The sequence below is a fragment of the Pan paniscus genome, chromosome 18, assembly GCF_029289425.2.
Source record: "Pan paniscus chromosome 18, NHGRI_mPanPan1-v2.0_pri, whole genome shotgun sequence".
NCBI classification, from domain to species: Eukaryota; Metazoa; Chordata; class Mammalia; order Primates; family Hominidae; genus Pan; species Pan paniscus.
Genome location: NC_073267.2, coordinates 76,603,545 through 76,631,090, shown reverse-complemented (window position 1 = coordinate 76,631,090; position 27,546 = coordinate 76,603,545). Strand labels below are relative to the sequence as shown.

Sequence of the window (27,546 nt, the reverse complement as noted above, 5' to 3'; positions counted from 1 at the left end):
CTCACAGGATGGGTATATCAAGCCAGATTTCTTGAAAACCATAATATACACTGGGGGATTTGTATACCTTGTGATACCTATATTTAAAGTAGTCTTCTTTGGAATCAACAGAAATTACCACTAGATGCCACTGTTGTTGCTTTCTTAGAAATTACTGGGTTAGGTCAAGAAAGAGCCAAGACCCTGTTTTTACTACACAGAAGTTTATTGTGAAAGTAAATTAAACAAACAAACACACAGTATGGCCAATGGTGGCAAAAGCAATCTGGTAGCTTAAGGCAAGTTTTAATGGAGATGAATTTAGAAAAGATGATGCAATGATGTAATTTTGTTTAAATATAGATTATGAAAAAATATCAAATTGCATCAATAACTTAATAGAAGTAGTTTTCAAAGCCTGTACTACTGGAGAAAAAGGGCTCATGATCTTAATGCCAGCATTAAGACAGACAGAAGCAGCACGGTGCTAAATGACAGGAAAATCCAGTATTTACATTAGGATGGTAACAGGAACATTTAAGAGCATTTGATCTTATTTACTGGTGGACCGAAAGCCCTTAGCTAGACAATAGAGGAAAATGTACCATCATCATGTTATTTAAAAAAATTTAAGTGCAGAAGTAAAAAACCAAGGAGCTCTGTAATAAAGTAACATAAAACACCACTGTAAGGATCACTTAAAAAGCGATTCCCTCAGGGGAAATTAGGGCACTGAGTGTGTAAACATGTGAGCTGTACAACACCAAAACCAACCAAATTCATTCATAGTACTTATAGTTATGCAAGATCAGCATGGCCTTTAATGACGCATTATTGTTTGTAACAATTTAAACACACTCCTTTCCATGCATAACTTCAAATATATAACAAATACTTTTATTCGATACAGGATATCTGTTTATGAAATAAGACCTATATACAATGAAAGTAACACCTCCCTCATCAGTCAAGTACAGTTATATGCTTTTTAAATGCAATGACCTTATTCAGACTTCAGTCCATTTTCTGAATTGACTGTGTCAGTTTTTCATCCTTTAAAATAATGCCATTTAATGATAAAATACATTTTTCAAAAATTCAGAAATGTAGTAACATTTAATAAATGTGACCATGAAAAATATTTGTAAGGAGGTGCCAAAAGACTTAGCACTTTTTTCCAGTCTGTATCTAAAAAAAAAGTTGCAATTTGACAGTAAGCCTATTTAAAAAATATTCTTACATTAATTCATCTCAAAAGGTTCTATTAATAGTCCTTTTGCAAAATACCATATATATAACTGTGAATGTTTTTTCCAGAATTAATGGAAGAAAATGCATCCTCTGCACAGATGAACATTTTCTCTCTAAAACTAATCTTTCATCACCCAGCATGTTTTTACAAAAGCATGCAATATAAAATACACATAAAAGCAGCTATCTTAAACATGATTTTAATACAATATTACCTTTGTAGCTGATTCATCACTGTCTCCAGTTTAATATGCTGTTACATACATGAAGAAGCTCCAGTATCCCTTTTCTGATTGACTTTTTAAAAAAATCCCTGAATAAAACAGAAGCCAGCCTGTGACTTCTTTAGGCATTTCAGTAGAAGATCATCTATGGAGAATATCTCCAACCAAACTCATGATTACAGAACAGAAGCTAAAACAATCTGGGGCAGAGTACAGAGTTAATACCAATTTAAAACTTTTATGTTTAAAAAGAAAGAGCCTGTAATCCCAGTACTCTGGGAGGCTGAGGCAGGAGGATCGCTTGATGCCAGGAGTTCGAGACCAGCCTGGGCAACACTGCGAGACCCTGTCTCTATTTAAAAAAAAAAAAAAAAAAAAAAAAAAAGAAAGAGTGCTGATTACTAGCATTTAAAAGGATACTGCAACTTTAATAACTGTAAACTTTGTCAGAAGGCTGTGGCAGACAGCTCTATGCTACTAAGTTTTTAGCCTGTAAATAATGCAAACAACATCAGCAGTTTTAAAATGCTATAGACTATAAAAACACAAAAGGAAATGGGGCAAACAAAACAAAAAATAAGAATGCTCATCTAAAATGAAGCTGTATAACCAAAACATCTAGAAGTACAAAAAAAAAAATAGAAAAAATGATTAGAGAAAACCCTCTGATACAATTTTAATTTCTTGACTTGTTTTTAAATGACATGAACTTTTAAATTAAAGTGGAAGAAAAGGAGCTTTACAGTTGATAGTTTCAACTCCCTAAAATAATGCCAACAAGGTAAGCTTGCATAGAAAAAAAACTTCAAATTATTACTGGCTACATGCTTAAAAAATTAGAAATGCAGGTATTATAATCATAGTGCAAAACCATGGCAGTTTGTGATGTCTATTACTGCCTAAGGTTGAGAAATAGACCGTAGTACCTCCAGTTATCACAGTTTCTGGTCTTTTAATCAATTATTTCTGCCAACTAGAAGCAATGTGTATGTAAAGATGGGCAGCACACATCTGCTGTGCTATTAATTAACGAAGTTTGAGGTCATCACCACCACCTAAATTGGAACCAGGACTAGGGTCTTGTTGTCTTCTTGCCTGCAATGACAAAATCATAATTTGGGGTCAAAAAGTGTTTTGACAATCAAAATACTAGATATACAAAATACAAGACAGTAGCACACAGAAAAACTTCATAACTAAAAAGTTTTCAACCAATATAGTCACATGTAACAGGCAAAAAAAAAAAACAATTAAAATTATATCTGACATATTTTACTAAAGTTTCCTTAAAAATCAAGAATAAAAATCATTTTTATTCAAAAGAAAATCACCATAAATATGTACTACATAAGAAATAACAACAAATCTAGCACTGGGCGCAGTGGCTCATGCCTGTAATCCCAGAACTTTGGGAGGCTGAGACGGGCAGATCATTTGAGGTCAGGAGTTCGAGACCAGCCTGGCCAAAATGGTGAAACCCTGTCTCTATGAAAAATACAAAAAAATTAGCCAGGCATGGTGGCAGCACCTGTAATCCCAGCAACTTGGGAGGCTGAGGCATGAGAATCCCTTGAACCTGGGAAGTGGAGGTTGCCGTGAGCTGAGATCGCACCACTGCACCCCAGCCTGGACGACATAAGTGAGATTCCATCTCAAAAAACAAACAAACAAACAAAAAACCCCACAACAAATCTATATTTACAGTTTTGGAAAAAGAGGATTTAACTTTAACACATTAGCCAAGTGCCTTAGAAGCAAACTCTTCCTTTTAGTAATAGCTGACATTTATTGAGTATCAGCTGTCTGCAGGCACTGTTGTAAGTACTTTCCATGAATTAAATAATTTTTTAGAGAGATGGGGTCTTGCTATGTTGCCCGGGCTGGACTGCAGCGGCTATTCACAGGTACGAACATAGCACATTACAGCCTCAAATTCCTGGACTCAACCAATCCTCCTGCCTCACTCGGCCTCCCAAGTAACTAGAACTATGGGTACATGCCATAGGACCTGGCTAGAACTAATTTAATCCCTCCCAACAACCTATGACATAAGTGCTATTATTTATCTCTATTTTACAAATAAAAAAACTGAGTCACAGAGAAGTATATGTTCTACTAATTATATGACTGAAAAATGTAGCACTTTATTATGGATAAAGTATTGTCTCATATGTTCAAAACAGAAATATAAAATTAGAGTCCTGGGTGCACTTATATTCCCAGATGCTTTTTTTTTTTTTTTTTTTTTTTTTGAGACGGAGTTTCACTCTTGTTGCCCAGGCTGGAGTGCAGTGGCGCAATCTTAGCTCACTGCAACCTCCAACTCCCGGGTTCAAGCAATTCTCTTGCCTCAACCTCCTCAGTAGCTGGGATTACAGGCATGTGCCACCACGCCCGGCTAATTTTGTAGTTTTAGTAGAGACGGGGGTTTCTCCACGTTGGTTAGGCTGGTCTCGAACTTCCGACCTCAGGTGATCTGCCCGCCTCGGCCTCCCAAAGTGCTGGGATTACAGGCATGAGCCACCACGCCCGGCCCCAAATGTATTTTTTTGTTTGTTGTTTTTTTGAGACAGGGTCTCACTCTGTCACCAAGACTGGAGTGCAGTGGCACAATCTCTGCTGACTGCAACCTCTGCCTCCCCGGCTCAAGCGATTCTCCCACCTAAGCCTCTTGAGTAGCTGTGACCACAGGCACACGCCACCACACCTGGCTAATTTTTGTATTCTTTGTAGAGACAGGGTTTCACCATGTTGCCAGGGCTGGTCTTGGAACTCCTGGGCTCAAGCCATCTGCCTGTCTTGGCCTCCCAAAGTGCTGGAATTACAGGCATGAGCCACCATGTACGACTCAGATGTATTTTTTTTTTTTTTTTTGAGATGGAGTCGCTGGAGTGCAGTGGCGCGATCTTGGCTCACTGCAAGCTCCGCCTCCCGAGTAGCTGGGACTACAGGCGCCCACCACCACACCCAGCTAATTTTTTGTATTTTTAGTAGAGATGGGGTTTCTTTGTGTTAGCCAGGATGGTCTTGATCTCCTGACCTCGTGATTCACCCGCCCTGGCCTCCCAAAGTGCTGGGATTACAGGAGTGAGCCACCGCGCCCGGCCCAGATGTATTGTTATAACAATATTTAACAATTAAGAAGCTTGACTAGGTCTATAAAATAAAAATTAGAAAAAAATACTTCCTGTTGACCAAATCTATTTTAAAAAAAGAGGCTTGACAATTATAAACACCAAGATTTCAAGATTCACTTTGGAGTCAACATTCCTATTTAAACCCCTTATGGTAAATTACTTAATAGAGAGACTATATATATATACATATATATACATATATATGTATATATATATGTATATATATGTATATTTTCTCCTTCACAAGTTCTAATATGTGGTTATTCTATAAGCTTTCTTTACTGCCTCCAAATGTTGGCCAAGCACAAATATCTGTTTGTATCCAGAATGTGGTACTAAGTACTTTCCATGAATTAACTAATTATTATTATTATTTTATTATTATTTTTTTTTTTTGAGACAGAGTCTTGCTCTGTTTTCCAGGCTGGAGTACAGTAGCGCAATCTCAGCTCACTGCAACCTCCGCCTCCCAGGTTCAAGTCATTCTCCTGCCCCGCCTCCCAAGCAGCTGGGAGAACAGACATGCACCACCACACCTGGCTAATTTTTAAAATATTTTTAGTAGTGATGGGGTTTTGCCATGTTGGCCAGGCTGGTCTCGAACTTCTGGGCTCAAGTGATCCACCCACCTCAGCTTCCCCAAAGTGCTGGGATTACAGGCGTGAGCCACCATGCCCAGCTGAATTAACTTATTTTTTTTTAAAGAGATGAGGTCGGCTGGGTGCAATGGCTCAATGCCAGTAATCCCAGCACTTTGGGAGGCCAAGGTGGGCGGATCACCTGAGGTCAGGAGTTCGAGATCAGCCTGGCCAACATGGCGAAACCCCATCTCTACTAAAATACAAAAATTAGCTGGGTGTGGTGGCATGCGCCTGTATTCCCAGATACTCGGGAGTCTGAGGTAGGAGAATCGCGTGAACCAGAAAGGCAGAGGTTGTGGTGAGCCGAGACTGCGCTGTTGCACTCCAGCCTGGGCAACAAGAGGGAAACTCTGTCTCCAAAAAAAAAAAAAAAAAAAACAGATGAGGTCTTGCTGTGTTGCCCAGGCTGGAGTGCAGTGGCTATTCACAGGCACAAACATAGCACCCTACAGCCTCAAACTCCTGGGCTCAAGTGATCCTCCTGCCTCACCTTCCCAAGTAGCAACAGTTTTCCTATGTTAGATAACTGCAACTCCATTTTACCAGTTGTTTGAGCAAAAAGCTTTGCTCTGTCGCCAGGCTGGAGCGCAGTGATGCAATCTTGGTGCACTGCAACCTCTGCCTCCTGGGTTCAAGCAATTCCCCTGCCTCAGCCTCCCAAGTAGCTGGAACTACAGGCACGCACCACCACACCTGGCTAATTTTTTGTATTTTAGTAGAGACGGGGTTTCACCATGTTAGCCAGGATGGTCTCAATCTCCTGACCTCGTGATCAGCCCACCTCAGCCTCCCAAAGTGTTGGGATTACAGGCGTGAGCCACCGTGCCCAGCCTTTTTTTTTTTTTTTTTTTGAGACAGACTTTTGCTCTTGTTGCCTAGGCTGGAGTGCAATGGCCTGATCTCAACTCACTGTAACTTCAGCCTCCCAGGTTCAAACAATTCTCGTGCCTCAGCCTCCTGAGTAGCCGGCATGCGCTTCCATGCCCGACTAACTTTTTTTACTTTTAGTAGAGACAGGGTTTCACCATGTTGGTCAGCCGGATCTTGAACTCCTGACCTCAGGTGATCCTCTTGCCTCAGCCTCTCAAAAGCACTGGGATTACAGGCGTGAGCCACCAAATCCGGCCTCTTTCTTAAAATTCTGATATATTTCTCTAGCATGTTTTAACTGCTTTTGTTAGCAGAATGGACAATGACTAAATTTTAGCACATTCTTTTCAATTAAATAGGTTATAGTGCACAGTCACAAATTCAAAGAGCTATGGAATACATATGCATCAGAAAAGCAATTTATGTTCCATACACAATCAATGCTAAATGCAGTGTAAGGACAGATCAATTCTGCAAAATCAGAGATGGTGATATAAACATCTGCTTTCAGTCAATGAAGGTTAGAAAGGGGCCAAGCAATGAAGAAACACTGAGAAAAATCAATCCTAATTATATATTTATAAATCACTACTAACCTACCAATAATACTTTGTGAAAAGAGTATTTCAGCTTTTGTGTCTTGGGGCAAAAATAATTTTCAAATTATTTTAATAATAATGGGATTACTCCAAATATATGACAAAGCACAGTCATCAGCAGCTGGAGTTTTCCCTACTGGTCACAGCTGCACAGAAATAGCCATGGATTTGTTTAAAATATTACATTTTTGATAAAAGCACAGAGAACAGGAGTAAAGAAAAGTTGTCTTGCTATTATTTGTGGGTTTCATTTCTATTTACATTGTGAAGGCACTGAGGAAGATGTAAGGAAAGACACTGTGATGAAGAGTCAAGAGTAGGAACAAAAATGAGGGGCCCGGACACGGTGGCTCACACTAGTAATTCCAGCACTTTGGAGGCTTAGGTGGAAGGATTGATTGAGCCCTGGAGTTCAAGACCACCCCGGCCAACATAGTGAGATCCCCATCTCTTAAAAAAAAAAAAAAAAAAAGAGGGAGGAAGTCTAACAGTACAAATGAGAGCAGAAGAGGGAAGAATGAGAGATCTGGGAGGACATTTAATGCTAGAAGGGAAGATGTATTGACCGTCATATGAAGGAAACAAATACAGAAACAGATTTAGGTTCAGTAAAATAGCTTCCATAGGAGTAGAACTTAACAGCTGAATAAGCAGCTGCTTTAAGAAGGAGGACTTCTTACTGTGGCAGTTTTCTAATGAAGGTTTTTGAAGGATTTCCTCTATGGGTAAACTATACTACATGATGGCAAAGAAACTCTGAACTCCATCATCCTAAAAGCACAAAGTTTGTAATTTCTAGTTTCCTTCTCCTCAGTCATAGGGCCTTGATTCTAACCTTGTAGTAACAGTTATTTCAGAATTGGGGTTTTAATATAAAGCACACATCCATGAGTCTGATTTCAGAGCACAAATCTGTTCTTAGTATTTATGAAGAATTAATCTCAACCTTATGCTACAGACCTCTTACTACCAGTTGCTCTCCTGTTTTCTCTCAGTATATCATCTCCCAGGAACAAGGCAAATAGAGTTGCTAGGCGGCAGTCATGAGATGACTCCAAATGAGACGAAAGAACAGACACCAGCAGCTTGAGTTTTCCCTACTGGTCAGAGCTATGCAGAAACAGCCACGAGGAGGGGGTATCCAGAATGAAGAAAATTTCCTGGTTGATCTCCATTCTTTTAATATTGAGATCTCAAAAAAAAAAAAAAAAAAAAAAAAAAAAAAAAAAAAAAAAAACTGCTGAAAACTCTTCATGGGAAAATTCCCTAACAATTAAAAACAACTATATTTTATTCAGTATGTACTATGTCCAGATACTGTAGTATTCACTTTTTGTTTGATACTTGGCTAAAAGAACAGCTGGGCATGGTGGCTCACGCCTACAGTTTACAGCACTTCGGGAGGCTGAGGTGGAACAATTACTTGATCCCAGAAGTTCAAGACCAGCCTGAGTGACAGTGAGATCCTGCCCCTACAAAACATTTTTAAAAATTAGTTGGGCATGGTAGCACGTGGCTGGAATCCCAGCTACTTGGAAGGCTGAGGCAAGAACTGCTTGAGCCCAGGATATTAAGGCTGCAGTGGGCTATAAGACTGCATCACTTGGCTCATGCCTGTAATCCCCACACTTTGGAAGGCCAAGGCGGGCAGATCACCTGAGGTGAGGAGTTCGAGATCAGCCTGGCCAACACGGTGAAACCCCATCTCTACTAAAAATATAACAATTACTCAGGCATGGTGGTGCATACCTGTAATCCCAGCTACTCGGGAGGCTGAGGCAGGAGAATCGCCTGAACCCAGGAGGCAGAGGTTTCAGTGAGCCGAGATCTGGCCACGGCACTCCAGCCTGGGCAGCAGAGTGAAACTTTATCTCAAAAAAAAAAAAAAAAAAAAAAAAAAGATTGCACCACTGTAACCTAGCCTGGGTGACAGAATGACACCCTGTCTCTAAAAAAAAAATAAAATAAAATTCAGGGGGAAGGAAGGGAGAAAAATAAAATTCTGAATACAGAATTATAGAATTTTAGAGTGGCAAAGTACTTGAGAGATCTGATTCAACTCTCATTGTGCAGATGACAGCCTAAGACTAAGGTTAAGTAATTTCCCCCAAGTAACATAGTTGGAGGCAGAGTCAGAACACAGAATCAGACCTATGGAAAAGATGAGCCTTTAACTTACAATTGGCATTAATGTCAGCCTCCTTAGTCACTGCTAGTTCTCCCTATTGCTAAGTCTGGAGGAGACACAAAGCACAAATTTTAAGTCCCAACATGAGAGAAAGGAATGCACTTTCCCCAAACTCATTAAAAAGGTTAAAAAGCAGCCATAAAAAAGAATGAGTTCATGTCCTTTGCAGGGACATGGATGAAGCTGGAAGCCATCATTCTCAGAGAACTAACATAGCAACAGAAAACCAAACACTGCATGCTCACACTCATAAGTGGGAGTTGAACAATTAGAACACATGGACACAGGGAGGGGAACATCACACACAGGGAAGGGAACGTCACACACAGGGGCCTGTCGAGGGGTAGGGGGGAAGGGGAGGGAGAGCATTAGGAAAAATACCTAATGCATGCAGGGCTTAAAACATAGATGATTGGGAGGCTGAGGCAGGAGAATCGCTTGAACCCGGGAAGTGGAGGTTGTGGTGAGCCGAGATCGTGCAATTGCACTCCAGCCTGGGCAACAAAGGCGAAACTCTGCCTCAAAAAACAAACAAACAAACAAACAACAACAACAACAACAAAACCTAGATGATGGGTTGATAGATGCAGCAAACCACCATGGCACAGGTATACCTATGTAACAAACCTGCACATTCTGCACATGTATCACAGAACTTAAAGTAAAATTAAAAAAAAAATTTAAAAACGGTAAAAAAAAGTCAGCAATTATAAACATCTGTCAGATGAGCAGACTGCGAGAGCTGTTCCAACAGGCATGTCAAAAAATATAGTTCTTACAAAGTATGCAACCTAAGGAAAACTTCAAATATAAAGTAACATTTTAAAATGAAATAGTGGGAATAATCTGCATTTCTGGGCTTGGACCATGATGGCCCTACCACTTCAGCTATGTCACCTTAGGCAAGTTTCTTATCCTCTCTTAGCCTCGGTTCCTCAAAATGAAGAGGTAACTTACAAGAGCATTTAAAGATCAAATATAAAGCCAAAATTATAATGTACACTGCCTGGCACATAGGATGCACTCATGATGCTGTTATTATAACAAAGCTGCTCATCACTTCCCATTTCCATTTATGAACTTTTCAAATAACTATTCAAATGTTGAAAAATCCATATCCTGCAGATAGAATAATTTTTAGAAACTAAAACAAGGCTAAAACAAAAATAAATCTTAATAAAGTCTATTGCTCCTCTGATAGAGAACCAAGACTCTCTTCCTCTGGTAGTGGGGGAAGTCAGATTTCGTATCCTTTTCCTCCTTCATTAATCTTCTTCCGATTCTCATTCTCAGTCTGAGTTCATACTCCCAGTTCATTCTCATCTACTGCCATTACCCAAAACACAACCCAGGAAGGCCTAGCACAGACATATTCTCATGCTGATTTATCCGTACACAAGAAAGAATATTGGTAGAGTTAAATAATTTGAAAACTGAAGTCTTCGGAAATTTAAAATAAATAGAGGCTGAGATTTTTTTCTTGGACCACACAGAATTGAAGGCCCCAAAACTATGCAAAATACAAATACAAAAACCACATAAAACTTTTTGCCTGTTTTTATTTCCAAATAGTTTCCACATAAAACTCTATGATTTGAATTGTATTAAAATTGCTCATAGTAGGATAAACAATAATTTACCCATTCTCTGACATTAAAGACAACCATTTATTTGCTGCCACTTTATAATCTAACCAAATGTAGGCATTTTTAAGATAATAGAGAAAATATCTTTAAGCACCCTGTCACCTTGGAGCTGAGTTAAAAGCCAAGAGTGCTATATTACAGTTTTAGGTCAAAAGGCCAATCAAGTTGAAGGCAGTCTCTGGAAACAGAGACTAGTGTACAAGTTGCTATCTTTCTAACTCAACTATGATCAGAGCATGAAATCTGTCCTTTATTAACCTCAATCTTCCTTCACAAAAGACATTTGAATTAGTTATAGACATATATACCCCAAAAAGAAAGGTCATGGGAAACATGTCAACATTTTCAGATCAAGGAAGGATTCTCAGACAGAAAAGGTGCTAGGATGCTTCTATATAGCAACAGATGCCAATGGAGAGCATTTCACAAAAGTAACGTCTGTGATTATTTTTTATTTTAAAAAGCCTTCTTTTTATACAAGTACAGAATAGTGCCCAAATTGTTAAGTATGTAATGAAGAATTTTCACAAAGCGAACACACCCACCTAACTAGCACCCAGGTCAAGAACTAACATTACCAGAACATGGGAAGTTCTCTTCATACCCACTTCTAGTCACTACTCAATCCCCACAGTAACTGGTAGCCTCCAACAGAGCCAAGAAAAGTCCAAAATCCTTTACTGGTTGTTTTAAAAAACCAAACCAACCAACCAAACAAACAAAAAACACCAGAATCTAAAATAGCTTGGCAAAATAGTATCTTCGACTTTCATAGTCTAAAGTTAGGATATGACTACTTTTACTGTTTTCCTGCCACTCCAGATATACTGTGAGCCAAGTACACAGAAAGAAGGGGTAAAGAAACTGGCTTCCACTGAGTCCCCATTCTAAGCCTCAGATACTGAGCTCTGCAACAACCTGGGAGGGAGTTTTTACTGATGAGGCTCAATGAGAATAAGCAACTTTCTCAATGCTATATGGCAACAAGTAGTGGAGCCGGGATGCAAAACCTTGTGCTCATTCCACTACATCCAGAGTCCTCATTATGTTCTGCCACCCACTGGGTTCCGTAAAAACACCCCCAGGGACACCAGAGGGAGACCAGAACAATCCCTACCCTGGCTTTGCCCAGAGCAGTGCCTTTTAAAAAAACTATTTTATACAGTGGGGCTCTGTATACAATTTCAACTGGAGGAAGGGTTTCACATAAAAAACAGCCTATATGCCAGAGAATAGAGATAGCAAGGTCTAGAATCTTCTGTTTTCATTATTCTGTGTAATACTGAAAGCAAATTTTATTTTTTTCTAAATAATTAATGATACAAAATTCATAAGGTACAGAAGATACACAGTGAAAAATAATAATTTGCTTATTTTGTCCCCCAGGTACCTGGTTCTCCCCCATAGTTTCTAGTTCCAGTTTCTTACATATTCTACTAGAGAATGACTATGCACATTTAAACAAAAATTACCCACAGAGTAGGAAAAATACCCAGAGAGTAAGATATTATACACAGTACTGTGTACCTTATGTATATCATTTTAATGTATATCAATGACAAGAGTATTTGGTAAAGGTTACTAACATAAACAATGCTTCTTCATTTCACTATAGTTTCTCATTTCAAGTTAATGATAATCTGCCATTACCTCTGAAAGGTAAAGAAAATATTGTACTACTGAAATAGGCTGTTCCAGAAAAATGAGAAAAAGAAAACACTAAATCCTATCATGAAGGATCGAAAACTTTCTAAATTTTACACATGGTGAAATGGAAGAATGCTCAAGGAATTTTATAACTAGTTTCAGGTTAAAAGACACTGTTGAAAATCAAAACCCCTTGGGCCACCAACCACTTGGAGTTCTGCTTCCCCCCTTAGTAATCTTAACCTTACACATAGATTAAATACTCACGAGCACCACTGTTACAAGTTTAGCATGGCAGGGCTGGACGCCTCAGAAGTTATCCAAACAGTGGAGGACATCCCTAAGCCTCTGTGCTGCTAGGATCTCAAGCTTCCACAGGCCGTTTACTGACTTGCTGCCACCCACGAGTTACCACTGTTCTCTGGCCCTCCTCTCCAGTCAGGCATCAGGACCACCCACTAGAACCATTATTTTTCTTTTCTGCCTCAGCCTTTTCTATTCCAGGCAAAACGGTTCTTAATCTCTCCTGGCAGATTTTATTTTTCAGCTTAAGCATCTTTACGGGTGGTGTGGAAATTAATTTCCCAGCGCTAAGCTGTATTTGTGCAGGCCTCCTGGTTAGGAAACTGGTTTAAATACTCACTGTTTCTTCCATTAACCAAATATTTGAGGGAGAGCAAGTCAATTAATTTTTTGGAGACTCTCAGTTTTATCAACTGTAATAATGTTAGATTAGATGATGTTTGAATCTCTAAAGATAATCTGAATCACAGAGGGGAAACAACATTTTTCTCCAATATTCTCTTTTTAGGAAAAAGAAGGTAAACTGCAAGAAAATAAGGTGACATTAGGAATTTTTTATGGATGGAAAAAAAAGACAAAGAAGCAAAATATATACACGCTAAGTGTCAAAAGACACACAAACCCCAAACTCCCCTATGTGACTGCCAGTGCATGTGCTGGAGTCAGATTCCAGCCCAATTTTCCAGATGACAGTTCTCTACAAGAACTGATGTTTTAAATTACTGCCATAAGGGACTACAGGATCTTAAATCATTGATGAAAATGTAACTCTTTTCTCTATGCTCTAGGTCATAATGCAGGGAAAGTGCCTTGATACACTTCAGAGAACTAAAAGGATGTTCTTGTTAGCCAAATAATTCAATTAACTGGCACCAGCATTATGGTGGAGCTTTTAGTGCTAAAAAGTACTTCAGAGCTATTATTTACTGTAGGCATACACATACCAAGCATCATACTAAGTGCTTTACAAGCATTTTCCCATTTAATACTCAAATTCTGTGAGAAAATTAGGGCTCTTGAGGCAAGTGACAGAGCAGGAATCTCAACTAGGCCTGACTACAAAGCCCATGCTCTCAATCACTGACAAAAAAACAAGTAGAAACAATCTATCTGAGCAACAAATTATGTGACACTTCTATCAACAGACTATATTTCTGTTCATATATACATATAAACTCACATACCAAAATATTCTTCCAACATTTTAAATTAGAAAAATCAAATTAACAATGTATTTATTTCTTTTTGTGGGGTCAGGGAGACAGGGTCTTGCTCTGTTGCCCAGGCTGGAGTGCAGTGTCACAATCATAGTTCACTACAGCCTTGACCTCCTGGGCTCAAGCGATCCTCCCACCTAGCCTCCCAAGTAGCTGGGAACACAGGCACATGCTACCATGCCTAGCTAGTTTTTAAATTTTTTGTAGAGACAAAGTCTTGCTGTGTTGCCCAGGCTGGTCTTGAACTCCTGGGCTCAAGCAATCCTCCCTCAGCCTCCCAAGGTGCTGAGATTAAAGGGGTGAGCCACCACAATTTAGAATAGAAAATTCTTAGTCAATTAATCTAGAGTTTTATGTAAAGCAAAATACATACAAAAGCTTTCAACAGTTGTTCCATTAATTGTCAAATAGTTAATCTCCAAATATAATGTAGCTGAAGAGCACTTTTTAGAAAATGATTCCTATATTCATTTAAAGCCATGTTAGCTTGCTCCAGAAATACTGACCAATCACTCTCTCTTGACTTGGCAGGCTCTCTTACTCCTCCTTACTCCTCCATGCCTTTGCATACACTGTTTGTCCTGCCTAGAATGCTTTCTCCAACTTGTCCAGCTGGCAAAACACACTCTTCCTTCAAATCCCTCTAAGTATACTATCCTGTGAATTTCCCAAGCAGAGGCAGACTTAAGCTTCCTCTACACTGCTGCTGTCCCTTTTGAACCTCCATTATGTATGGTGGTTGCTAAAGTACACTGCAATGATCTGTTTATCCATCATTTTCCCTCAAGACTGATAGCTGATCAAAGACAGAAACAATGCATTTTCATCTATATATTTCTCAGTCCCTAATGCAGAATAAAGACCAACACACTTGGGGTTTATTACTTTACTTAACTAGTTAATATAAACCAACAGATTATAAATATTTAGAATCTTTCCAGAGACCATTAATATGTATTATCTACATGAACTATCATAGCAGGCTCTCCTATAATTCTAGTTTTCAGAAAGGCAGGATAGGGGCTATTTTTTGAAGATATCCAATGAACAACTAAGCAGTGTACAAAGGATTGTGGTAGGTAATGTGGAAGACACAAAAATCAGGGGCTCCATCTCATGGGATTGCCATAAAGTGGAGGGCACAAATGTTTATAATTGTTTCAACATGTTGTCCAATAAGAACACTAGTAGAAATAAAAAGTGCTACAGAATGGAAGGGCTTTATGATTATGACTAAGAAGACTGAGGAAAGGCCTGACATTTAATGACAACATTCAGGTTGGGCCTTGACGGACAGAAAAGAACATTCTACATCAGGGAACAAAGAGCATGAGCAAAAAGGTTCAGAAATGTAACAAATGTACATTATACATTTTAAAGCTTCTAAATTTTACAGATACCGAAAGAAAGGGCATGGTGTGGAAGTCTTGTATTCACATATATGAAAATCACAAGAATTATAACAGCATCAAAGAAAACAAGTATCACATATATCCCTCCATTTTCTTCTCTTAGCTAACAAGTATTCTTGGGGACATCTTCAGCTGCTATCAGCCCATTAGATTAATTAACTCACTGACAAAGAGATCTGGCAATCACTAAAAGATACTAAATTTTAAGCCGGGCACGGTGGCTCAAGACTGTAATCCCAGCTCTTTGGGAGGCCAAGGCGGGCAGATCACGAGGTCAGGAGATCGAGACCATCCTGGCTAACACGGTGAAACCCCGTCTCTACTAAAAAATACAAAAAATTAGCCGGGCATGGTGGCAGGCGCCTGTGGTCCCAGCTACTCGGGAGGCTGAGGCAGAAGAATGGCTTGAACTAGGGAGGCGGAGCTTGCAGTGAGCTGAGAATGCGCCACTGCACTCCAGCCTGGGCGACAGAGCGAGACTCTGTCTCAAAAAAAAAAAAAAAAAAAAAAAAAGATACTAAATTTTAGGCTGGGTGCAGTGGTTCACATCTGTAATTCCAGCACTTTGGGAGGTCAAGGAGGGAGAATTGCTTGAGCCCACGAGGTTGAGGCTACAGTGAATCATGTTCGCACCACTGCACTTCTGCCTGGGCAACAGAGTGAGACCCCATCTCCCCCCACCCCCCCCCCCCAAAAAAAAGATATTAAATTTTATTTCAAGTCTGGGCACGGTGGCTCACTCCTGTAATCCCAGCACTTTGGGAGGCTGAGGCAGGTAGATCACCCGAGGTCAGGCGTTTGAGACCAGCCTGACCAACATGGTGAAACCTCGTCTCTACTAAAAATACAAAAATTTGCCGGGCGTGCTGGCAGGAACCTGTAATCCCAGCTACTCAGAAGACTGAGGCAGAGAATCGCTTGAACCCGCGAGGCAGAGGTTGCGGTGAGCCGACATTGTGCCACTGCACTCCAGCCTGGGTGACAGAGTGAGACTCCATCACACACACACACAGAGACACACACACACACACACACAAAATTTATTTCATACACTAACCACCAAATAGGCTTGATTTTTAAATGTATTCTAAGTAAATATATTTTAACACAACTAGAAATTTTATGTAATACTTTAAATAATATTAACAATAATAATAGCACCTGACACCTAGTCAGTGGCACATATGCTAAAAGTGGTTTCACATGTATTTACTCATTTAATCCTCACAATGACCATATGAGACAGGCAGGATTATTACTCCTATTTTGTAGATGAGGAAACTCAGTCATAGAAAAGTGAAGTAAGCTGTCCAAGCTGACAAAGTAAATGACAGAGCCAGATTCAGACTTCTGTCTGGCTGTAGAGTCTGGGCTCTTAGCCACTGTCTGCACCCATGCACACACACACACACGTATGCACACACACCTTAATTTAAACAATAGTGTACATATAATTTTGTGCTTGGAAAAAAACCACAAATTTTCTTCATTATGTAACATTGACTTAAAAACTTAAAAAAAGTGGTAAAATACACATATCATAAAACTTACCATCTTAGCCATTTTTAAAGCATACACTCAGTAGTGTTAAGTACATTCACACTGTTGTGCAACCAACTAGAACTCTCTTCATCTTGCAAAACTGAAACTCTATACTCTTTAAATAACTAACCCCCATTACCCCGGCAACCACTATTCTACTGTCTGTAGATTCCAAAAGTATATAGGACATGAATTTAACAATCTTAGGTACCTAATACTGATTTTTAACACCTGGAAATGGTTCTGTTTAGTTGATATATTATATTTTAATGTGTTTTGATTATCAAAGATGAATGTGTGCTTTTTCTATTTCTTCTTGTATGAAATGTTCATGTTGATACAAAGTTTATAAACTTGAAGCATGATATACAGTAACATTTGACAACTCTTCTTCAAACACATTAGTTCTTATCTTGATTATTTTTGCTAGAATATACCTTTTTTTTTTTTTTTTTTTTGAGGTAGGGTCCTGCTCCGTCATCCAGGCTGGAGTACAGTGGCACGATCATAGCTCCTGCAGCCTTAAGCGCCTAGGCTCAAGCTATCCCCCTGCTTCAGCCTCCTGAGTAGCTAGGACAACAGGCATGTGCCACCATGCTGGCTAATTTTTTATTTTTTGCAGAGATGGGGGCTTGCTATTTTGCCCAAGATGGTCTCAAATTCCCAGCCTCAAGCAATCCTCCCACCTCAGCCTCCCAAAGTGCTGGGATTACAAGTGTGAGCCATAGCATCTGGCCCTAGAATACAATTTTTAAAGAAAATCTGTATTTCTGAACAATTTGTATATACTTTGAATATTAATTTTTATAATTGAGGTTTGTTTAAAGCAGAGTACAATTTTGTGTAAAAAAATTAAAATTCCATTGTCAATTAAAAGACACATCAAAATTCAGAAACCAACATGGTAGATTTAAAAAAGTGGGGGGAAAAAAGCTCAAATTTTAAAACTGGGCAAGACTAAACTTCAATGGGTACTAAAACTAAAGAAACACAAGACATAAATTAACTATAAAAATTGAAATAATGGGCCGGACGCAGTGGCTCACGCCTATAATCAATCCAAGCATTTTGGGAGGCTGAGGTGGGTGGATCATGAGGTCAGGAGTCCGAGACCAGCCTGACCAACATGGTGAAACCCTGCCTATACTAAAAATACAAAAATTAGCCGGGCATGGTGGTGTGCGCCTGTAATCCCAGCTACTCAGGATGCTGAGGCAGGAGAATCACTTGAACCTGGGAGGCAGAGGCTGCAGTGAGCTGAGATCACGCCACTGTACTCCAGCCTGGGCGACAGAGCAAGACTCCATCTCAAAAAAAAAAAAAAAATCGAAATAATGATTACTTTTGAGCAGAAATCATGAGAAAGTCATGATTAGATGTATATATGGAAGGGGCTGCTGGGGTTAGCTGTCAAAGGTTTATTTATGTATTATTTATTTATTTCCTAAAGGCAGGATCTCACTCTGTCATCCAGGCTGGAATACAGTGGCACAATCACTGCTCACTGTAACCTCAAACTCCAGGGCTCAAGTGATTCTCCTACCTTGGCCTACCAAGTGACTAAAGCTACAGGCATATGCCACCAAACCCAGCTAATTTTCTTACTTTTTGTAGAGACAGAGTTGCTCAGGCTCAAAGTTTTATTTTTTGACCAAACCGTGGTTGTAAGGATGTTAACCTTACAGTAATTCATTGGGCTATAGATTTATTTATTATTATTATTTTAAAAAATGTATCCTAAGTAAACCAGCAAAGGAAGCTACAGATTTGTTAATGTTGATTTCTGTTTCTGTATTTTACAATAGAAAGGTTAGAAGAAAAAGTTTAATTCCGTTCTTTGAATAGTTTGAAAATATTAAATTTTCCTTTAGTTAAAATCACACAAATGACTGACAATTATAGTTATAAAACCAAGACAAATATTCATAGAAAAATGGAAAGTAGTATTACTCGTTTTAATAACGTTCTAAAAATATGCAATCTATGTTAACATAAGCTGATTTTTACAAATAATTTGAAAAATAAGAAAAAAAGAGGTGAGATTTTGAGTAAATGAATTAAGAGAAAATATACCTTATTATAGTAAATGATTTTTATGAAGACCAATGAATGAGGAATTGATGTACAACTTTAAAATTAAAATAAATTTCTTTACAGCAATTACATTTAATAAATACAAAGTCAGAGAGTACAACTTTTTAAAAATGAAAGACAAAATTAAACTATTAAAAAGCATTATGCACAAACATCACAAACACAGCCTGAGAGTTTGGGGGAAAGTACTAACCAGTTACTGCCAGCAGCTGTGAAACTCTCACCTCCATTTCCTCCCGATGAGACCTGTCTCTATCTTCAAATTCGCGTGTCCTTCTCCGAGCCTCTTCAAAGGCCTGTTGTGCTAATGCATCCTCCTGCTGTCAGAATACATGAAATACCTATTTTAATTTTGATTTATAAAAAAAATACAAGATTTGGGCTTTTTTTTTTTTTTTTCCTGAAACAGTGGCCGGGCGCAGTGGCTCACGCCTGTAATCTCAGCACTTTGGGAGGCCGAGGCGGGCAGATCACTTAAGGTCAGGAGTTCGAGACCAGCCTGACCAACATGGTGAAACCGCATCTCTACTAAAAATACAGAAATTAGCTGGATGTTGTGGTGCATGTTTGTAATCCCAGCTACTTGGGAGGCTGAGGCAGAATAGCTTAAAACCCAGGAGGTGAAGGTTGCAGTGAGCCGAGATTGCGCCATTGCACTCCAGCCTGTCTCAAAAAAAAAGGAAAAGAAAAAAAAAGAAAAAAAAAACAGCATCCCGCTCTGTTACTCAGGCTGGAGTACAAGTGCAGTGGTGGAATCATAGCTCACCGCAACCTGAAAATCATAGGCTTAACCCCATTACAGCAATTCTCCTGCCTCAGCCTCCCAAGCAGCTGGGACTACAGGCACGCACCACTGCGCCTGGTTAATTTTTTTTTTTAGTTTTTGTAGAGACTGGGTCTTGCTATGTTGACCAGGCTGGTCTCAAACTCCTGGCCTCAAGAGATCCTCCCGTCTCGGCCTCCCAAAGTGCTGGGATTACAGGTGCAAGCCACCTTGTCCAGCCTTTTTTATTCCGACGGAAACAAACAGCAGAGTATTTCTGAAACATCAACACCATTAAAAAAAAAAGTCAGATTTTCTTAATCCAGTCTATCATTGTTGGACATTTGGGTTGGTTCCAAGTCTTTGCTATTGTGAACAGTGCCGCAATAAACATACGTGTGCATGTGTCTTTATAGCAGCATGATTTATACTATGCAGCCATAAAAAAGGATGAGTTCATGTCCTTTGTAGGGACATGGATGAAACTGGAAATCATCATTCTCAGTAAACTATCGCCAAGAACAAAAAACCAAACACCGCATATTCTCACTCATAGGTGGGAATTGAACAATGAGAACACATGGACACAGGAAGGGGAACATCACACTCTGGGGACTGTTGTGGGGTGGGGGGAGGGGGGAGGGATAGCATTGGGAGATATACCTAATGCTAGATGACAAGTTAGTGGCTGCAGCGCACCAGCATGTCACATGTATACATATGTAACTAATCTGCACATTGTGCACACGTACCCTAAAACTTAAAGTATATATAAAAAAAAAAGTCAGAGGTACTTTTAAAAGAAAAATTCAGTATTTCATATTTTATGCCACACCTTGGAAACATAAGTCATGTTAATCATATTCTAACAATTGAAAATGCTCTTCTGTTTTCTTTACCTACTTAATCCTACTCATCAAAATAAAATCCTGATGAATACAATATTTAAGGCTAACAAATGTGGTAAATACTTCTATCATTTGGGGAAAAGAAATGCTCTATGAACTAAAGCCAGAAATATAAATGAAGATGAACAGCACTGACTACACAAATGTTGGAAACTTCTGGACAACAAAAAGCAAATAAAATCTCAAGGGAAATTATTAAGGAAAATATATTTATTAACATATAACAAATCTGTCTTTTCCCAGTTAGTGGCTAAAGATCTGCATCTGAAGGAAACCCAGATACCTCAGGACTCATTGCGTCTAAAAAGGTAACCAACTTAAACCTTCTCCTCTACTCTTTTTTGGTCTCTGTTGGTGGCACCATTTTTTTTTCTGCGAGAAACCTGAGCCATCATCTTTGACTCTTCACTCTCTCGTTGTCTCCATAATCAATCAACCACTGAGTCCTACCCACTTGATGTCCTATATATTTTTGGAATCTTCAGTCTCCTCTTCATTCCTATAAAAAGTTTCCTAGTTCAGACCCCTAAAATCTCACTTAGACCATTGCAAAAGTCTCCTCAACAGTCTCTCCTTGCTTCCATTTGGTTACTCCTCAACCCAATCTACCACACAGCCATCGGAGTATGCCTTTAAAGCACAATCTGACTACAATGCCCCCAACTTAAAAAAACTCCCTCACTGTGTACAGCCCAGGATGCTTGGCCTTTGCCGTCACACACTTCTGAATACTAGAATTTATTATTATTATTATTTTTGAGACGGAGTCTCACTCTGTTGCCCAGGCTGGAGTACAGCAGTGTGATCTCTGCTCACTGCAACCTCCCAGGTTCAAGCAATTATCTTGCTTCAGCCTCCCGAGTAGCTGGGACTACAGGTGTGCATCACCATGCCCGGCTGGTCTTGAACTCCTGACCTCAAGTGATTTGCCTGACTTGGCCTCCCAAAATCCTGGGCTTATAGGCGTGAGCCACTGTGTCCGGCCAGAATACCAGGATTTTTTATGGTACACTTGAAGAAACGAAAAGATCCAAAACAATACCAGAAAAGTCATCAATACTACTCACTTTCCTAGATTCACTGCAGCAAGGGGTGGCCACGTAACACAATTGTAGCCAATGAGACAGAAACACAAGTCACCTAATGGGGCTTCCAAGAAAGTTTGAGACATTTCACCATTCCACCTTCTTAGGAACTGATGCAGTGCTCAGAGATGCAGCAGCCATCTTGCAAACATAATAATGAGGACACAGTCACACAATGAGCATGGTACAGCAGCAAGATTAAAAGACCTCATATCACGTTGGGGTCAAAAAAAAAAAAAAAAAAAAAAAAGACCCAGGGCCTCTGATAACATAATTAAGTGCTATACCAGGCCTGGACTGTGTACTGCTGGATATCTTGTTCTGTGTGATAAATCCTTTATTTGTCACTGTCAGTGGGGTTTTCTAATACTCAAAATTTTCAGTGACAATGTCTATAACGTAAACAGAATGGAAAGATGTAATCAAATTCCCATTCTTGTGATGCACTTACTAGCTTTATAACCCAGGGCAATGTTATTTCATTTCTCTAAGCCTCAGTAAATTTACATGTAAGAAAGGCATAGTAATACTTTATAACAAGATTGTTGTAAAGATTAAATAACACATAAAAAGTGCTTAAGCATACTGACAGCATTCAATAAATGCTATTATTCAACAAGCACTTATGGATACATAAAATTCAAACATTTGACTGAACATCATAACATGGACCTACTATATTCTCAGGACATAATATAAGCCAGAGGTAGCCACAAAATAATGCTGTTTCCAATTTCCCACGGCTTTCTATGCACTTAGGTATCAACTGGGACACATCTGCCGATGACAGGAAAAAACTGTGGGCCTGGTGCGGTGGCTCACACCTATAAGCTCAAGCACTTTGGGAGGCCAAGGCCAGTGGATCACCTGAGTTTGGGAGTTGAAGAGACCAGCCCTGGCCAACATGGTGAAACCCCGTCTCTACTAAAAAACCAAATATAAAAAATTAGCCAGGCATGGTGGCAGGCCCCTGTAATCCCAGCTACTCGGGAGGCTGAGGCAGAAGAATCACTTGAACCCCTGAAGGCAGAGGTTGCGGTGAGCCAAGATCACACCATTGCACTCCAGCCTGGGCAACAAGAGCGAAACTCCATTTCAAAACAAGAATAAAAAGTATCATTATTAATATTTGCAGCAAAATAAGCCAGGAGATATTTGGTAGCCTTCACTTTCTTGTTCCATCTTCTGTTTTGATCTTTTCTTTACTCTCTTTTTTAGAGAAGGGGTCTCGCTCTCAAGCCCAGGCTGGAGTGCAGTGGTGTGATTACAGCTCACTGCAGCCTCAACCTCCCAAGCTCAAATGATCCTCCTGCTTCAGGCTCCCAAGTAGCAGGGACTACAGGTGTGTGCCACCAGAGCTAATTTTTAAATTTTTTATAGAGAGATGAAGTCTCGCTCTGTTGCCCAGACTGGTCTTGAACTCCCAATATCAAGTGATCCTCCTGCCTCAACCTCCCAAAGTGCTGGGATCACAGGCATGAGCCACCATGCCCAGCTTGTCTTGGTATTTTCTAATGACATGTGAGACGTATGTGCAGTGAACAGAGTTCACACTTTAACAAATGGTAAAATGGAAAGACAATCAGCAATTACCAGTATTATCCTGATCCTTTCCTGCTGCAATCTAACACCTCCCTTTCAAGGACAGCATAAAGGGCACCTGCTAATAAAAACCACGTGCTTACCCACGAAGTAGGCTCAAATGGCTAGGAACAACCAACTCCATTCAGGTTCGGGTAGGATAAGGTTTTCAATTCTCCCGTCCCCACCAGCCACTTGTTATACTACTAGTCTGTTACTCCAAAGTCTATACCACAACCTGCACAACGTAGCCAGGTGGGGTCATCATAAAACATGGCTGGGTGTAAATTAAATCCATGTGGAAAATAAAGGCTTAGCAGTTCTGTCATAGAGCATACACAGGATATTCGACCACTCTTGTTGTAGTAATTCTCTCTTCACTGTATTTAAATTGTGTCTTTATTTATTGTCTAAATCTACAACTATATATATTTTACAGTTCGGTAACACTTACCTTTCTGCATCAGAGTTTAAAAACTGGAAGTTCATGCTTAATTAAAAAATTAAGAATCAATTTTTTTTCCAAGAAAGTTGATGATGAACATCTAATTTGCACAAAATATCGACATTTACTATTCTCTGTGGGGACCAGAATGGTATCACTGATCACATGAAAACCAAAATAAATAAATCTGCTGAAGAAGCATCAGTATTTACATAAAAGACAATCAGTATGTGCAGCTGCAAATGGTACATTTAACACATCAATCTGTAGCACGTAACTTTTCACTTAAATGACTCTTCCAAATTAATTTCACCCACGTTTTTGTGCATATGTAAAAAGTAAAGCTGTTTATACGTTGCTTCATGAACAGAAAAACCTTGCAAACAAAAAGACACTAATTTTACAGCAGTGTCATCAAGTACTTCAAATAGAAAATTCATCAATTCCAATAATGGTTCAATTTTTCTAATCCAATCATGGAATCAAATAAAACTTTGCAAGGTCATTATACTGAAGGTGAAATATTGTTTTGTGATTGCCAAAACAAAGTCATTTAAAAAGTACAACAATGAAGATAAAATTATTGGCTTATATTGGTAATACAAATGTTGGTGGAACACGTATTGTATAAGAAAATAACATTCTCATTGAATTAGAAATCTACTAGGAACTAGTAGTGGTACACATATAATTTATAACTGCATCCAAAGAAATGAAACATTCTATCCTTTAGAAGTTATAGTTTATATAACTTACAAATATCTTTATATATCCATAGTTAAAGTAACTGAACTGCAGAATTTTGACAAAGCTGACGATGAATTAAAAAAAATAATCTCATGACAGTACACACTAGATTTTTAGAAAACTTGAGTCTCAAGAACTATGCTAAAACCAACCTAGTTCCTACAATAACAATGACCTTCTTTTGGTAAATGAGTCTTTGTAGTAAAGTTTTGTTTAAAATTAGTTGGAAATCTCTGATTATTCAATGGTAAAGTGCCAAAATCTTCATATTTTTCAAGCTTTTAGACAATTATATTAAAAAACCAAGTGTGGCAGATCACCTGAGGTCAGGAGTTTGAGACCAGTCTGGCCAACATGGTGAAACCCTGTCTCTACTAAAAATACAAAAATTAGCTGGGCGTGGTAGAGGGTGCCTATAATCCCAGCTATTCGGGAGGCTGAGGCAGGAGAATGGTTTGAACCCAGGAGCCGGAGGTTGCAGTGAGCTGAGATCGTGCCACTGTACTCCAGCCTGGGAAACAGAAAAAGACTCCATCTCAAAAACAAACAAACAAACAACAACCAAGTGTGTAAAGAACACATTCAAACTTAAACTAAAAGATGAAAATACAATTTAAATTTGAACCTTTATAACTGTACTCAGAAATATCTTCATTTATAGAAAAACCTTTGAAATATTTTATCGCAGTATTTTACACATATAAAAAAAGTACACGTATCTTAAGGCTATGCTGTCCAATATGACAGTCACATGCCACAGGTGACTACTGCAAACTTGAAATATGAATAGTCTACTGGGTACAGTGGCACACACCTGTAGTACCAGGCTGAGGTGGGATGATCACTTGAGCCCAGGAGTTTGTGGTATAGCGAGACCTTGTCTCAAAAAAGAAAAAAAAATTAATATGAGTTGAGAAGCAATGTAACTAGACTATATACCCTGAATTTCAAATACTCATTACCAAAATAATATATCTCAATAAATTTTTATATCGGTTATATGTTCAAATAATACTTTTGGGTATACTGGGTTAAATAAAATGTAAAAAAATCACACCTGTTTCTTTTTCTAACTTTTAAAATGGGCATCTAGAAAATTTTATTTTTTCTAGAAAAATTTAAATTACAGCATATGGCTTATATATTAATTCTACAGGACCGCACTGTCCTAAACTCAGCTTGATAAATTTTCACAAATTGAACTCGCCCATATAACTAGAGCCATATGAAGAAACAAAACAGTATCAGCATCCTGGAAGCCTCCTGCTCCATTCCAGTAATTAGCCCCCTCCACCCAAGAGGGTACCATAACCCTTACTTCTAAAGCATGTGTTAATGATGAATAATAGACTTTGGGCATTTCAGTTTCTGTGCTGCTCTACCCTGTTTCCCTCCTGTTCCTAGAGGTGACCACTATCCATAATTTTGTGAATACTACTTACTGCTTTCCTATTATTTATTACCAAGAGGCATTTTGCTTAATTTTGCCTCTTTTTCACTTTCTATAAAAAGAAATAAATGGGGGGAAAAACATGTATTGGTTTTACCTGATTTTGTACTTTTACATAAATTGATTCATATAACATGTCATGTTCTTTAAATTATTTATTTTTTTGAGGCAGTCTGTTGCCCAGGCTGAAGTGCAATAGAGCAATCATGGCTCACTGCAGCCTTGACCACCTGGGCTCAAGTGATCGACCTACCTCAACCTCCCAAGTAACTAGGACTACAAGTGCATGCCACCATGCCTGGCTAATTTTTTAAATTTTTTTGAGATGAAGTCTAGCTCTGTCACTCAGGCTGGAGTGCAGTGGCGCGATCTCAGCTCACTGCAACCTCTGCCTCCCGGGTCCAAGCGATTCTCCTGCCTCAGCCTCCCGAGCAGCTTGGACTACAGGAACCCCCCACCATACCTAGCTAATTTTTGTATTTTTAGTTGATACGGGGTTTCACCATACTGGCCAAGCTGGTCTCGAACTCCTGACCTTGTGATCTGCCCACCTTGGCCTCCCAAAGTGCTGGGATTACAGGCATGAGCCACTGTACCCAGTTAATTTTTAAAATTTTTTGAAATTTTTAAATTTCAGGCTCTTCAACTCCTGGCCTGAAACAACCCTCCTGCCTTGGCCTCCCAAAGCACTGGGATTACAAGGGTGAGGCACCATAACTGGCCTGTTCTGTACCCTCAATATTTTGGAGGAACTCACACATATTGGTGTTAGTTGTAGCTTTTCATTCTCAGTGTATTTGTGCGACCACGCACTTTATAAATTTCACTGTTAATGGCCATTTGCGCAGTTTACAATTTCTAGCTATTACTAATAATAGTTATAAATGTCCTAGCACATATTTTGTGATGAATATGCATATTCACTCCTGTTGCCATCATGCCTTGGAGTAGAACTGCTAGATCATAGTGTGTGTGTGTGTGTGTATATATATATATATATATGCACATATATGCATGCGCAGCTTGCATATTTACAGCCAGTTTTCCAAATGTTGTGCCAATCTTACATAACCAACACACCAACTGCTGCTCTACATTCTTGTCAATGTTTGGTACTGTCTTCTTCATTTGAACCATTCTGATGACTGTGTGGTAGTACTGTAGTTTTAATAATTATTTTTCTGATGATCCAAGAAAGCTGAATCCTTTTCATTTGCATAGCCTGTTTGTGAACTGCCTGTTAAATGTCTTTCACCAATTTCTTTTAGGTTGTCTGTGTTTCCTTTCAATGAAAATATTTTCTCACTGAAATGTAAGAGTTCTTTATAATACACACACACATACACTCATGTGCACACACACACACACACATACATGTATTTTTTTTTGAGATAGACTCTCGCTCTGTTGCCCAGGCTGGAGTGTAGTGACGTGATCTCGGCTCACTGAAACCTCTGCCTCCCAGGTTCATGGGATTCTCCTGCCTCAGCCTCCTGAGTAGCTGGGATTATAGGTGTGTGCCACCATACCTGGCTAATTTTTGTATTTTTTAGTAGAGATGGGGTTTTGCCATATTGGCCAGGCTGGTCTCCAACTCCTGGCCTCAAGTGATCTGCCCACCTTGGCCACCCAAAGTGTTGGGATTACAAGCATGAGCCACTGCGCCTGGCCTCTACATATTTTATGTAAGTCCTTTGCCAGAAACATTTTCCACCACTGTTCAGGTTGCCTTTACATTCTCTTAATGCTGTCTTTTGATAAACAGTTCTTGGTTTTACCATAATTCGTTATTTATCCATTTACTTACAGTTTAGCAT

At 39.2% G+C, this 27,546-nt stretch overlaps 1 protein-coding gene across 8 annotated transcripts in view; it reads right to left on the bottom strand.

The window, feature by feature from the left end:
- Window positions 1-186: 186 nt before the first annotated feature.
- CBFB (core-binding factor subunit beta) overlaps window positions 187-27,546 on the bottom strand; it is a 73,591-nt gene continuing 46,231 nt past the window's right edge. For 4 of the 8 annotated variants that reach the window (XM_063597633.1, XM_034940392.4, XM_057300051.2 and 1 more), the window contains 2 exons: window positions 18,944-19,070; window positions 187-2,549 (listed from right to left, as the gene is read on the bottom strand). In XM_063597633.1, the coding sequence (XP_063453703.1) occupies window positions 2,527-2,549; window positions 18,944-19,070 (150 nt within the window). In that variant the 3' untranslated portion in view covers window positions 187-2,526. The remainder of the gene's footprint in view (window positions 2,550-18,943; window positions 19,071-27,546) is intronic. The other 4 variants (XM_034940393.3, XM_034940391.4, XM_034940394.4 and 1 more) reach the window with 1 other exon arrangement.